Source organism: Geotrypetes seraphini, chromosome 1 (assembly GCF_902459505.1).
Source record: "Geotrypetes seraphini chromosome 1, aGeoSer1.1, whole genome shotgun sequence".
Taxonomy (NCBI): Eukaryota; Metazoa; Chordata; class Amphibia; order Gymnophiona; family Dermophiidae; genus Geotrypetes; species Geotrypetes seraphini.
Window position 1 is genome coordinate 478,703,752 of NC_047084.1, and position 15,916 is coordinate 478,719,667.

The 15,916-nt window shown below is 42.6% G+C and overlaps 1 protein-coding gene across 2 annotated transcripts in view; it reads right to left on the minus strand.

The window, feature by feature from the left end:
- LOC117350769 (histone-arginine methyltransferase CARM1-like) overlaps positions 1–15,169 on the minus strand; it is a 242,543-nt gene extending 227,374 nt beyond the window's left edge. For both annotated transcript variants that reach the window (XM_033925354.1, XM_033925363.1), the window contains exon 1: positions 14,938–15,169. In XM_033925354.1, coding sequence (XP_033781245.1) covers positions 14,938–15,109 — 172 coding nt within the window. In that variant the 5' untranslated portion in view covers positions 15,110–15,169. The remainder of the gene's footprint in view (positions 1–14,937) is intronic.
- Positions 15,170–15,916: the final 747 nt, after the last annotated feature.

Below are 15,916 nucleotides of genomic sequence, written 5' to 3' on the forward strand. Positions count from 1 at the left end.
ATAGAATCCAGGGGATAGGGCTAATTTCAGGGGAGGATTCTCAAAATTTAATGTGCCATTAATGATGGTCGCAAAACCAGTTCCAGCTGGTTTAGCGTGGCAATAGTTTACCTGCCGATTATCAGAACGGCTCACTGTGGTCTTTTCCGAGCTTCCTGGCAGATTCCGACTCTGCCATGCAAATATATTACAACGAGATCAAAAATATTAAAGTGGTAGTAAAATGGATCAAGTCTTCCATTTCTTAGTGGGTATTAACAGAGAAACACTGAAAATGATGGCAAATAAAAGACATACAAGTCATACAATATATCAGCCCCTATTTCCACAAAAAAACACAAACCCATTCTGTTTTATGTGCAGAAATGGATTTTGAAATTGTCCTTTGAAGCAGCAGGCCTGATGGCTCATTTGTAGTTCTGTACACCTAAATCCAGCTCTTGGATCAAGTCTTCCATTTCTTGGTGGGTATTTAACAGAGAAACACTGAAAATGATGGCAAATAAAAGACCATATGGCCTTTCCAATCTGCCCATCCATACTAACTACTTTTGTCAAAGCGTCGCCAAGATTTAACAATGTTTATGTTGGTAACTGAAATAACACAAAGCGATTATCAGTAATATCAGTCTGAGTCTTCTGTGAATTCCAATTTGACTAAATCATGTTTGGCAAGTTCTGTAAAATCATCAGGAATCTATTGGTGAATAATAAACACATTCTACATGTTGGATACCTCCTCTCTGATGTGTGATCACAAACTGAGGGCAAGTGGAAGAGGAAGAAAGCACTCATGCTCTATATTTAAATCAGTTTGATGCTATTTAAGTGATGATAACACATTAGTAGTTCCAACAGATGAGGGAACAGGTGTTTCCAATGCTGTATTCATACATACTGAGAGAAGCTGAGTGGTCAGTGGAGCAGAAGACATTCATTCCCAAGGTAAGGCATGCCTAGGAGGGAGCTCATACTATTTTTATTAACAGCCTTCAAAAATTAGGGAAATAAGTTTAAAATTTTAGGGCTCCTTTTACAAAGCCACAGTAGAGGTAAATGGTCTGATGCTCGTAGGAATTCTATGAGCGTTGGCGCATTTAACTCGCCAGCCTGCGGTAGAAACCTCTTCCGCAGCTTTATGTAAGTGAACATTAGTTTGGAAATGAAACTGAAACAGAGCTTTAACCACAAAGTATACCGATTTAATTAAATGTAGAAGTTTATACTTTGCTTTTCCCTGAAACAAAAAGTTCCGCTTGGATCATTATAAATCATAGTTTAATAATAATAGTTTATTTTTATATACCGCCAAACCATCAGTTCTTGGCGGTTTACACAATAGCAATTACTACAAGTAATTAAAATACAGATCCAAATAACAATGTCTTATAAAAGAAAATAACACAATTCAATAAACTATGTTTCATATAATTAACAAACAAAAATGCATATAAGGGACTATAAACTTAATAAAAAATACATAAAATCAAATAAAAATGAGTTAGTAAAAGCATAGCTAGTCATAAAAATCCATATGTTCAATTCTTTTTCTAAAGGTCATATAGTTAACTTTCATTTTCAGAAAAGTTTCTAATGAATTCTATAAAATTGGAACAGCAGTGGAGAAGGCTCTTTCCAAGTAGAAGACAGTCAAATCGATTTAACTAAAGAAACTGATTTAAAAAAATAACCTAAGATGAACAAATTCTGTGGCAACTGCTCACAATGGACAAGATAATTTGAGACCATACCTTTAAGAATTTTAAATATAAAAATATGAATATCAAATTGTATATGACTAGACACTAGCAACAAATAGAGTGCCCCTCTTCCATTTTTCATGCCGAGTAACAAGTTGGCTGCCATAAACTCATAAACACATGCTTAGAACATGGCACATATCACAAATCGCTTTGGAAATTGCCCTAACCCCACTACCTAAAGCCTCAAATCTCGACCTATCTAAAGTGGAAAACATCAGACCAGTTGCAGAAATACCATGGACTGCAAAGTTATGGGAATTCTGAGTCAACATGCAACTATCTCAATACACAGAGACAACAGACGTACATCATGACACACAACCTGGATTCAAACTGATGCACAGCACAGAATCCCTACTAGTGGAACTAACTTCAAAGGTAAAACACTACCACAGTAAAGGAACTCAAACAATTCTCCTTCAATTTGACATCGCAGCAGCGTTTGATGCATTATATCGTCCCCTACTACTGAGTGAGCTAGGGATACAGGGAACAGTGCTCCAGTGGTTCACACAATTCCTAGAGAAAAGGACATACAAAGTATGGAAAAAGCAGAACTAAATCCCAGAATTGGAAAGCCAGCTGTGGTATCCCACAAGGTTCCCTTCTCTCCCCATCACTGCTCATCCTATACTTGAGAACTCTTGGCACCTCCCAAAACTCACATTCTCCTACACATAGAGCAGGCTAAATTTGAATACACCTTGCAACACCTAAAAGACGCAATGGAATGTCTAAGCACATGGATGCAACAAAATTACCTCATACTTAACAAATCTAAAACCAAGATACTATGGTTTGGAGATTACAACTCATTACCACGCACAGATATAGCGTTACCCATAGGAGAGGCAATCAAAATAGAAAACACATTCAAAGTCCTAGGTGTGATATTTGACTCAGCCTCAACCTTCCATGATCAAATCAGTGCTGTCACCCCAAAATTCTTCTTCAGCCTCTGACAATTAAGAATAATAAGACCAAAACTATCACAGGACAGCTTCAGGATAGTTATACAAACCATATTAATGCTATACCTAGATTACTGTAACTCACTATATCGAGGAATCACTGAGAGGGAAATGAAATGACTACAACTACCAAAAAACCACAGCAACTTGGCTCATATTCAAATCAAGCAAGAAGGAGTGGGCTAGCCAAATACTGGACAAACTACACCGGCTTCCCATAAAGAAAATAATTCACTTCAAAATAGCTTGCAAGACCTACAAAGCAATCTACGGAGAAAGCTCTGAATATGTATACCTTAGAGCAGTGATTCCCAACCCTGTCCTGGAGGAACACCAGGCCAATCGGGTTTTCAGGCTAGCCCTAATGAATATGCATGAGAGAGATTTGCATATGATGGAAGTGATAGGCATGCAAATTTGCTTCATGCATATTCATTAGGGCTAGCCTGAAAACCCAATTGGCCTGGTGTTCCTCCAGGACAGGGTTGGGAACCACTGCCTTAGAGGAAAGGAGGGACAGGGATATGATAATGATTCAGACGTTCAAATACTTGAAAGGTATTAACGTAGAACATAATTTTTTTGAGAGAAAGGAAAATGGTAAAAACCAGAGGACATAATTTGAGGTTGAGGAGTGGGAGACTCAAGAGTAATGTAAGGAAATTATTTTTTACGGAGAGGGTGGTGGATGCCTGGAATGCGCTCCCAAGAGAGGTGGTGAAGATGAAAATGGTGACAGAGTTCAAAAAAAGCGTGGGATGAACACAGAGGATCTAGAATCAGAAAATAATAGTAAATATTGAAGAACTAAGGCCAGTACTGGGCAGACTTCCACGGTCTGTATCTGTATATGGCCGTTTAGTGGAGGATGGGCGGGGAGGGCTTCAATGGCTGGGAGGGTGTAGATGGACTGGAGTGAGCTTTGACGGAGACTTCAGTAGTTGGAACCTAAGAACAGTACCAGGTAGAGCTTTGGATTTTGGTCCAGAAATAGCTAAGAAGAAGAAGAAAGAAAAAACAAACAAACCAACAACAAATTTTTAGATTGAATCAGGTTGGGCAAACTAGATGGACCATTTGAATCTTTATCTGCCATCGTCTACTATGTTACCATATCACAGGGGTACTCAACTCTATGCACCTTCAATGCACTTGCGGCCCAATGCTTCAAGATTCGCTTTCCCTCCTCTCAGCAAGTACACTGGAAGAAAGCACATGAGGCTGCATTCAAGTTCTACGGACCACTCATATGGAACATATTGTTGGAGCATATAAAACAGCCCACCACATACCTTCACTATTAACATTTAAAATTCAGAAAACGAATACTCCCTTATTTTTATATCGATATTTAATACCTTATTCCCCAGCTAGATCTCTTAGATCAGCTGATCAGTATTTGCTGTCCATTCCATCACTGAAAGTAATTGGCACCAGAAGAACCACAACTTTCTCTATCTTGGAACCCCAGCTTTGGAACAAACTTCCAATTTTTTTGCACGTTGAAACTTCCTTAGAAAAATTTAAAAGCAAACTAAAAAGCTATCTTTATAAAGATGCATATGAAACCTAGATCAGATAATCTCTTTGATTTTCTATTATCACTTTAGATCAAGTCTTTTATAAAAAAACCCAAAAAAAACAGTTACTTTTAGACCAAGTTTCTGTAAAACCTTTTAATATCCCTCCTGATGTTGTTCTTCCCTAAATGTTTTTTCTTTTTAGTTATTTTATTTTAAACAAATGTAATTTATCCTTGTATTCCTTATGTATCTTCAAATAACTATAGATAAGATTGTATGTTTTTATTGTTTAAATGGTTATTTGTTCCCCCAAAATTACTATTGTTAAACGCATTGAATTATTTGATATTGCGTTCAAATCAAAACCTTAATAAAACTTGAAACTTGAAAATGCATGAAACTCATCCAATAGCGTAGAAAGGGGGGGGGGCGGTCACTGGCACCCCTCCTCCTCTCCACTCCCCCCCTTGCCACGTGCGTGCCCCCCTTCCCTTCCCCCATACCTCTAGTTGTGCACCACCATGGGCAACAACTTCAACGTGTTCCTCATGCCCTGATCAGCTCTTCTGCTGACATCGCTTCCAGGTGCCATGCATAGAAAGTGACGTCAGAGAAAGAGAGCTACCGAGGTCGTGAGGAGCACTTCGAAGTTGTTATTCATAGCAGTGAACAACTAGAAGTACGGAGGAAGGGCAAGGGGTCTGCGTGCATGGCAGGGGGGATCGGGGAAAGAGTGGGGGTGGAGATGAGAGTGGGAGAGGGGTGACCTGGAAGCCTTCTCTCCGACATCAGAGCCGATACCAGAGGGAAGGCTTGTGGATCATCCATGTGCAGTGTGCAAGAGCCGCTGTCCGCGACACATCCCTGTGTAGCTGAAGGCAGGAACAGCCCAGCTGGATGGCTCTGAAGGGATCGAGCGCATTGTAGCAAGTAAGGGAGAGAGGGGACATGATCGTGGGATAAAGGGAGAAAAGGAGGGGGGGGGGAGAATTTGAGACAATGGCTGGAAAGAAGGGAGGGGACACAAACTCGGGACACAGAAGGAAGAGAGGGGGGCACGAATTCAGGACACAGTAGGAAGGGAGGGGGCATGAACATGGGACACAAAAGGGAGGAAAGAATGAAGCACTAACTTGTGAGAATTGTTGGGCATGAGTGTATGAGTGAGAGGGAAAGAGATGGTGCACATGGGGAAAAGAAGAAAGAGAAAAATTGGGCAGAGAGTAGTGAGGTAAAGATGCATGGGGAAAGAAGGATGAGAGGGGGACATGTTGGATATGATAGTGGAGAGAGAACAAAGGGATAGATTGGAGGGGATGCAAGGAGGAGGAATGTTGGAGATAGTGATGGAGGGAGAGATGTGGCATGGTGCTGGAGAGGGGTAAAAGAAGGAGAAATAGGCATGGGGCTGTGGTGAAACATGCTGCACATGATCCGGGGGATGCGAGAGGGAAAAATGTTGGATGTGGCAGTAGAGGGGGTGGGAGAGATGCACTCTGGATCTCTCTCTCTCTTTCTCTTTCCCCATTCCCTTTGCAGAAAGGGAGGGAATGAGAGAAAGACAGATGGAAGGTGAGAGAGAGAGAGGGATACATGTTGCCAATAGGGGTGGAGGAGAGAGGAAGAAAAGTTGGACTCATGGAGGGACAGAGAGAAATGTTGGTTGGGGAAGGGAATGAGGTCTGAAGGAGAGGAAGCATGCAGGAGGCAGAAAGAAAGAAATATTGTATGCACAGTCAGAAGGAAGTGCAACCAGAGACTCATGAAATCACCAGACAACAAAGGTAGGAAAAATGATTTTATTTTCAATGTAGTGATCATAATTTGTCAGTTTTGAGAATTTATATCTGCTGTCTATATTTTGCACTATATTTGTCTATTTTTCTATAGTTGTTACTAAGATGACATTGCATATTTTAAAGTCATCTGCTTTGACCTCTTTGAAAAAAAACCCTCAAATATAAATGATAGTTAACATTGTGTGTATAAGAAAAATGAATGGAAGAAATTGCATTACAATTAGTACTATTATTATTGGGGCAGAGCTTGGGTGTAGAGAATGACACAGTGGCGGGTAACCCGCCAAAAACGGGGAATGAAAATTAGCAGCCTCTGTGGGGACGGGGACAAGGCCATCACCGCCCCGTGGAGCGGTGAATAGTCTTGTCACCGCAGTGAGGCACAAAGGATCGTGCGGTCCCTGAAGCCCCCACCCGCCCACCCGTACGCCGGCTCGATCGTTTAACCAGCTTCCTCTCTCCACCTCACCTTAGTTTGCCGGCTTTCTTTTTCGGCAACCGGAACGCTTTCAAAAGTGCCGCGCATGCGCGGCTGCTCAGTATTCAATCTTCTGCTCTGACCCAACCGGAAACAGGAAGTTGCAGCAGAGCAGAAGATTGAACTTTGAGCAGCCGCGCATGCACGGCTCTTTGAAAGCGTGCCGGTCGCCGAAAAAGAAAGCCGGCAAACTAAGGAGAGCTGGAGAGAGGAAGCTGGTTAAACGATCGAGCCGGCGTGCGGGTGGGGGCTGCGGGGACCGCGTGTTCCGGCTCACACAAGGAAGGAGGAGGTGAAAGGGAAAAGTTTCTCTTCCTTGGAAATGTGGAAGGCTGAGTGGGGAGAAGACGCTGGAAGGGAAGAAGAAGACAGATGCCAGACTATGGGGGAGCGGAGTGAAGAAGATGGGTGCTAGACCAATTGTGGGAGGGGGTGAAGGGAGAGGCACAGTAACAGCAAATGGAAGACGCAGAGAGAAGACACACAGTGGATGGAAGGAATTGAATGAGAAGATGTGGAAAGCAGAAACCAGACAACAAAGGTAGAAAAAAAAATTCTATTTATTTATTTATTTATTTTTTGCTTTAGGATAAAGTAGTATATTAGTTGTGTTGATAAAAATTTATAAACAAAGCCTGCCAGCTGAACATCTCTTTCTCTAGTTCAGCAGTAGGAACTTTGATTTATAAGAAAGGAATAAGCTAAATATTGCAGTACTAAGGCTTATATGGATGCTGCGGGGACGGGGACGGGGACGGGGCGGTGAATGGGATGGCAGTGGCGGTGACGGGGCGGTGAAAGGGATGGCGGGGACGGGGACGGGGCGGTGAAGGGAACGGCAGTGACGGGGCGGTGCAGAGGATGGTGGGCCGGGGACGGTGCAGTGACGGGGACAGATTTTTTTTCCCCGTGTCATTCTCTACTTGGGTGGTTCTAGGTGGAGCTTAGACAGGGGTACTTGGTTGATATTTGTTAGACTCAGGGGTGCTTGGCTTGAAGAAGTTGAGAAAAACTCATATAACCAACTTGTTCCTGTGTGAATTATCCCATGCAAACCCTAAGAGTAACCAATCATCAATCTTACTGTGAATTATCACTTGCACTCTTATGAACTGCAACAAATCCTAGCAGAAAATTTTGGGATACAACACCCATATGATATGATAGTTTTTAGAGAGCCTCAAGTATTTAGAATTACAGAAATTGTAATGAGACAAGACCACCACTTAGAAGATTGAATGCAAATCTGAAAAATAAAATATGAAAATCCATCTGGCAGATCATAAAAATAATAAAATATGAAAATCCATCTGGCGCTATAGAAATAATTAAGAGCAGTAGTTGTAGTAATAAATTGGCCTGTGAGACAAGATGTTTTCTACTAACCCAAAATTGTATTTTCAGTGATTTATGTGATATATTTATATTTCATTTCATTTTAAAGTATTAATTTTTCTACTGTGTGTTCCCAGGCTTACAAAACCACACAAGGTGGTGTGTATCACAGTTCAAAAAGGTAGAAAACATCAAATATTATTGTAGGAGTTTTATGCATATTTTCTTGTGTACATACCCTATTTCCCTGAAAATAAGATCTATCCCAAAAAAAAGCCCTAGCATGATTTTCAAAGATGCTCCTAATATAAGCCCTACCCCAAAAATAAGCCCTAGTTAAGATCAACACTCTCAGACTCCATCCCTGACACCTAGCTACACTTCTTTGAAGAGATAAACAGACAGATGGACAGAGGAGATTCCATAGACATAATTTATCTGGACTTCCAAAAAGCCTTTGACAAGGTACCCCACGAGCGGCTGCTTAGGAAACTGTGGAACCACGGGGTGGGCAGGAAGCAGATGGTGGGAGTGAAGGGCCACTACTTAGACTGGAGAGAGGTCACAAGCGGTGTTCTGCAGTGGTCAGTACTCAGACCGCTGCTGTTCAATGTATTTATTAATGACCTAGAAACAGGGACGAAGTGTGAAGTTATAAAATTTGCGGATGACACCAAACTCTGTAGCAGGGGAAGAACAGTAGAGGAATGCGAAAAATTACAAAGGGATCTGAACAAGCTGGAGGAGTGGGCAAATAAAAGGCAGATGAGCTTCAATGTGGAGAAATGCAAGGTCATGAATGTAGGGAAAAAGAACCGGAGGTTCTGCTTCAAAATGGGGGGGTTGGTACTGGGGAAAGTAACCTTGAAAAGGACTTGGGAGTGCTGGTGGACGCCACAATGAAGCCATCGGCACAATGCGCAGCGGCCTCAAGGAAAGCAAACAGAATATTGGGTATCATCAAGAAGGGTATTACAACAAGAACGAAGGAAGTTATCCTGCCGCTGTATCGAGCGATGGTGCGACCGCATCTGGAGTACTGAGTTCAGTACTGGTCGCCGTACCTGAAGAAGGATATGGCGATACTTGAGAGGGTCCAGAGAAGAGCTACACGTATGATAAAGGGTATGGAAAACCTTTCATACGCAGACAGGCTAGAGAAACTGGGGCTCTTCTCCCTGGAAAAGTGGAGACTCAGAGGAGACATGATAGAGACATATAAGATCATGAAGGGCATTGAGAATGTGGAGAGGGACAGATTCTTCAGCCTACAGGGAACTACAAGAACAAGGGGGCACTCGGAGAAACTAAAAGGGGACAGGTTTAGAACCAATGCCAGTAAGTACTTCTTCACTCAGAGGGTGGTGGATACCTGGAATGCACTTACGGAGGGTGTGATAGGACAGAGTACTTTACAGGGTTTCAAAGAGAAATTGGATAAATTCTTGAAAGAAGAAGTTATTGAAGGATATAGATAGGGAAGATACAGGAAGAAGAAGGATACAGTTAAAGGATATAGATAAGGAAGGATAAAAAGGATTGAAGGATATAAGGGATCACTTACAGGTCATGGACCTGATGGGCCGCCGCGGGAGCGGAGTGCCGGGCGAGATGGACCTCTGGTCTGACCCGGCAGAGGCAATTCTTATGTTCTTATGTAGTGCTGTCCAATTCGGCGAAAAAAAATTTAACCCGTCAATTCAGCAACCCCCACCCCTGTGAGACTTGGCATACCTCTGCTCTGAGGCCTCCTAAAGTAGCAGCGGCAGCAGCGCTCTGAACGGGCTGCTTCATGGTCTTCCCCACTGGGGCTGTGGGAGGGTCAGTGGGGTTCTGCTGCACAGGGGGATGGGAGGGAGGGATAAAAAGATGGGTGAAAGGGGAGGAAAGATGCTGCAAATTGGGGGGGGGGGCAGAAAGGAAAGAGGAAGAATTGGGGTGGAGGAGAGGAAGGGAGAGACGATTGTTGTCAGGGGCAGCAGAATGCTGTCTTGTTTGGTGGGGCTAAACCCCAGCAAAATCGTGCGGCAGCTACAATTTTAAATGATTGGGCAGCCACCGCACAACCTGCACCTGGAAGTCTTCATTCTACTTCCGGAGGCAGGCCTGCACCTTGAAGCTGCGAGGCGGCAGCGGCTGCCTGGTCGTTTTAAGTTAAACCCTGGGAGTCAGGAGGGTGGGCAGGCACCAGTTTTTGGGGAGGCCATGGCCCCTGTGGCTTTCCCTGTTCCTATGATTGTTGAACATGGGAAAAAAAATAATACATCCCCCGAAAATAAGCCCTAATATATTTTTTGGACCCCAAATTAATATAAAACACTGTCTTATTTTCAGGGAAACACGGTAGTAGCATCTACCAGTGTACATAGACTGCATACTCATACTCGTACACATGTAAATGATGTCAGGATGCTGCTATTTACATGTGCAGAGGGCCTGGTATACCTCGAATCACAGTTTTATGTCTTGCATGGGACAAAAATTATACATATATGTCCAATTTTATGGGACAGCTTCCCCATTCTACCCTTTCCACGTTCCTCGGTCCAATCATGCATTGTAGTTCCTTCTTGTCTCTACTTTAATTACTCATTTTACACCCGCTTATTCTCTTTCTTAGCTACAACTATTATGATTATTATTATTAAAATTGTAAACTGCTTAGAAGCCTCGCATTGAGCGATATATCAAATGTAAATAAGCTTGGAAAAATACTTCCAGTAGGCTTTTGCATCTTCTTTGAGATATACTTAAGTTTCATCAAAGCACTTGTTTTGGCCAGGGCTTGTAAAGAGTGGTTGAGAGGAGAATTTTACTTAGCCATCCAGCACTTTTTCAGCTGTTGAATTGTATTCAGGGCTTTATTCGCTAATCGGAGACATTTTTACATATTTTTACCAGAGTACAGATTTTCTACATATAATTGCTGGCAATTGCATGTAAAGGTGCTGATTTTCATTAACACTTTCAACTTGCTCAGTGACACCACTCTTTTCCTAGACTTGCAGCTTTCGAAAATCTATGCATACCAGAAAATACACTTGTATTGGCCAGCATCCTTATCTACATTTTACAAAAACTCCACATTCAAGAACCTTTTATATAATACTGGGCTTGGGTCCACTTCTCTAGAGTCCACGGTACTGACCAATATGGCAGCCCTGACCTTTCACCCTAGTCTCATGGATGCAGCCATAACCACGGGCAGGAGAGAATGAGTATTGATCTTGCTCCAATGATTCCCTATTCAATCACCTTGGATTAAGGGTGCAGGAATGGGTGTCCTGCAGGATAGAGGGGTCAGAAAGGGCATCTGTGGGGAGGGGAGTCAGAAGTGGGGGCTTGGATCATGGAGATGGAGGCTGTCATTGGCAAATAAAATCCTGCCTGTTTTCATTTGCCAATGACAGGAATTGTATGAGTGTCGGAGCTGTTACCACCACGGCTGGCACTACAAACCACGCTATGCTTTTGTAAAAAGGGGGGGGGGGGGGGTAATGAATATCATTCTTACAGCTGGGATAGTGCTCATGCCAAACTTATAGGCATGTACGGATTTCCACTATTTTGCTAGTATTTTATAAAGGAAAGGAGCTATCTCCATTTCTTTATAGCAGTGGTCCCCAACCCTGTCCTGGAGGCCCACCAGGCCAATCGGGTTTTCAGGCTAGTCCTAATGAATATGCATAGAGCAGATTTACATGCCTGTCACTTCCTTTATATTCAAATCTCTCTCATGCATGTTCATTAGGGTAAGCCTGAAAACCCGATTGGCCTGGTGGGCCTCCAGGACAGGGTTGCGGACCACTGCTTTATAGCACTCGTAGGGAGTAATCCTATAACTGAGCATCTATAAATGGGTGCCCAGAGGGCAGGGATGCCATTATATAAAGCAGTTATGGGCAACCTTGGTCTTCGAGGGCCACAACCCAGTCGGGGTTTCAGGATTTCCCCCAAAGAATATGCAAGAGATCTTTTTGCGTGCACTGCGTCCACTCTATGCAAATAAATATCATGCATATTCATTAGAGAAATCCTGAAAACCCAACCAGGTTTCAGCCCTCAAGGACCAAGGTTGCTTTATAGAATAGCCTCCCTGCCCTTTGGGCACCCATTTATGGTGACCCGTCAAATCCGCGCACGACAATAGTGCCCCGACAAATGTGTCCCGACAATTGCGCGCACGACAAATGCGCGCACTGAATGGATATTATTTTGTCTTTTTGAGGGTTACAAAGTAACCCTCTTTTTTAAGGGGGGGAGTCCCCCTCCCACTACACTTACAAGATTCACTTCCTATCTAGTGTTAGGGTAAGGTTTACATATGACTATGGGAACCCTTTACATAACTGGATATCTGGAAGGCCCTGATTTGCTCAGACTAGGAGACTGAGCAAATCAGGGTCTTCCAGATATCTACTTCTGGCATTTCTAGCAATTGACAGGGCACCATTGTCATGCACGCAATTGTCGGGCGCTATTGTCCTGCGCGGATTTGTCAGTGTACCCCCATTTATAGATGCTCAGTTATAGGATTGCTGCCTATGAGTGCTGCCTCCATGGCATCCCAGTCCCCTATTATCCCAAGGAGCAGCAGATAGGTCCAGAAATCAGACTGGGGCCTCTTCTGTGCGGCAACAAGGAGCACTGGATCTTCTGGCTGTTGTTTTTGATCTTATGTTGAATTTAACTTAGTGCTGATGGGCAGCTTGTCAAGAACAAAAGAGCCAGCACCACTTTCTTCTAGAAAATGGCTAAAAGTGGTAATGACCTTGCCTCATTGCAAGCTGCTTATCTGACATCAAACAGATAACTCCAGAGCAGTTTCTCAAACTTTTTTTTCGCTCCAGCACAGTAAATGGAGCAAATGTTTTTCGCGGCACATCATACCTGAAATGATAAAATTGCAAAACCAACAAAAAATTAAATCTGAGAGCTATTTATTTAAAGTTCTTTAAGCTATTTATGGGGTAATCCAAGTTTCCAAGTTTATTTAAAATGTGATTATACTGCCTAATAAGTGTCTAAGTGGTGTAAAAAAAGCAGGGATAAGTTAAAGTGTAAAATGTCTGTTTAATATGTTGCACTTATTTTTGGCTTTAAAATGAATAAAGATATTTAAAAAAATAAAATAAAAATCAGGGATAACATATACTAATTCACAGACAAAGAGAACATATTCTTATACATGTGGTAAGGGGGTGACATACAATAATTAACAGGATAAATTTACAAAAAGAGTAAGTATAATAGGAAGGAGGGGTGTTCTTCATGTGAAATTATTGATAAAGGAAAAAGACTATGATTCTGGGTGTTATAAGCTGTAGGCATCTTTAAAAGGAAAAGTTATTAGGTTAGATTTAAATTTGTCTAATGAAGATTCTTCCTGGAGGATCGATGACAATGAGTTCCATAAAGCTGGCGCTGTCACAGAGAAAATTGTTTTGCGCATTGTTTTGTAGAATAAGTGGCATAAAGAGGGAATAGTTAAGAGGTGTTGATTACTTACCCCCTCTTTTACAAATCTGCAATAGCAGTTTCTAGCGCGGGGAGCCATGCCAAATGGCCTTCGCTGCTCCCGACGCTCATAGGAACTCAATGAGGGTCGGGACCAGCGTGGGCCATTCAGCGCGGCTCCCTGTGCTAGAAACTGCTATCGCAGTTTCCCAAAAAGAGGCCTTTATTTTAGTATTCTTGAGGAGCAATAAGGAATAATTAGTCTATCTAAGAATCCTGAAGTATGGAAAAATTTTGGTTTTAAATGTGAGCAGTAAGATTTTATAAGTAATCCTGTGGGAAAGTATCAGAGGAGGTATTTTGTAACAATGGCGATACTAACTCCCTCTTTTACGAACCCATAGCATGGGTTTTAGAGCTGGCAGCAGTGGTAACTGCTCCAATGCTCATATGAGCGTCAGAGCAGTTACCGCTGCTGCTGGCACTATAACCCGCGCTATGCATTCGTAAAAGAGGGGGGGGGGGGGCTAAAGTAGACAGAATAGAATTGCTAATCGATACGATGGATGAGCTTGTTTTTTGAGTGCAAATTAATTCAAAATGCGGCATGATAGTCGACAAGCAAATACGTATTTCATCATCCACCATCCGTAGTTCTCTTTTTAAAAAAAAAAAAAAAAAATCTAATTTCTGTCAGAGCTGAACATCCAAGTTCGCAAAGATAAGATGATCCAAATGGTAACAAAACCTTGCATAAAACTAAAACTAAAATTACTTGCCATTAGTTTTCAAGGACCAATCATGTCAGAGAACGATCTTTTGTCTGGGTGGTTATATCCTTACGCACACAGATGTGTATAACATTGACACTCTTGCATATGCGACATACATGTCATCTATTCTAGCATATACTTATGAAGGGAATTTTTAAAAATAAAGTAAAATTCTGGAATCTCTTCAGGGCACACAGTTTGAGAGAAACTGCTCCAGAGTTTGAGCAAGAAAGTGAAAGAAGAGTAACTTTAAAGTGAGAGTGTAGACAACTGGCCCTGCATTGCACACTGCGCAGCTCTGACTCCCAAATGAAACCAAAAGCATCACAAGTAAATACCTGTCCTGGCTAGCCTTCATCCCTGACCTCTTCCTGTGCTGAACCGACACTTTCAAGTTCAGTCTCCAAATTGGAAAGCCTTTCTAAGGACAGCAGAAGAAGCTATCCAGTCAGCCTAGAACCTTTTCTATCACACATGCCACTAACCATTAGCTTGTAAAAAGAATTAGACATTTCAAATCTATCCTAAACTTCCATGAATGCATACAGTACTCATACCTATATGCTTAGGGATCCTGCAAATGATGATCTGGATAACATGGAAAATAAAACACAGTATTAACTTATAAAATACTTCCTCCTCACTCCTAGGTAAATCCAGGGCACTTCTTTTTGAATCATCAGTTTATAAGCCGGTATGAGTTTCTGCCTTTAAAAAAACACACCAAAAACCCAAACAAACCCACACGTCATGGAAAGCAACTTTGAACCTGAAATCCTCTGTCTCTGTCAGCCTGAGCAAGCACCAGTGAACAGGAGTAAAATGGAGAATACTTTACCATCTCTCACGGTCACTTCAGCCTCAGTCTCTCCAGGGTGTACCACCAGCTGTAGGGCTTTGTGGATAGGGTTGGTAGAGAGCTGAAAGCCTCCTCCTTCCAAGATCTGCTCCTCACTAAGGAAAAGCAGCTTCACGCTGTACTGCAGTGAATGCAGGGCTGAAGCAGCCATGGTCTCTCTTGGAAGGAAAGAGAGAATGTGCAGGCAGCAGGTCAACCGCAGAGCTTTCGGTGCTTACAAACGGAGAGACAGAATGAGAAAAGAGAGAAAGAATTTGGGGAGGGGGAGGAAGAAATACTGAAAGCTTGCAGTTATATAGTGGGTGAAGCACGTGGGACACCTTCTGGCTGTGTTTAGCATCTGCAGCATGGAACGTGAACGCTGTCACTAATTCTGACACTACAAAGCTCCCCCACCCCCACCCAACAAGTCATTCCCTCCCATTCAGCACCCAGTAATATTCTGAAGGAGTGTTAAAGGCACTAGGTGCGTGCTATAGATCTGTGATATTATTTCCTTGAATTTTTTCTATACAGAATAAGCTCCTTAGCAGCAAAGTACTATTCCTGAAAGCAATCGGGCTAGCATAGCACCAAAGGACCTGGTTTCAAAATCTTCCCCTGACCCTGCATATAGCCACAGGGGGACATGGAAAAACAGTAGATTCAGTCACTCCCCCCCCCCACCGCCCTTGGGTGTGGATCTTCACCTCTTATCTCTCTCTGCATATATGTGGGCATGCTGAGGCATCCCATGATACTTGTGACATGTGTACACGCTACTGACACGCTAAAAAGTAAAATTTATTTTTTTCTCACAGGGGTGTCTTGGGGAGGGGAGTGTTAGAAAATGGGCATGTCTGCACTACTCAGCACAGCCACATTGCCACATGCTAACAGACTAGTCCATACCGCCTACGACATAGGTGGCAGTTAGGGCCCTCACAATAATGGTCATGTGCTAATGGTAATATAATAA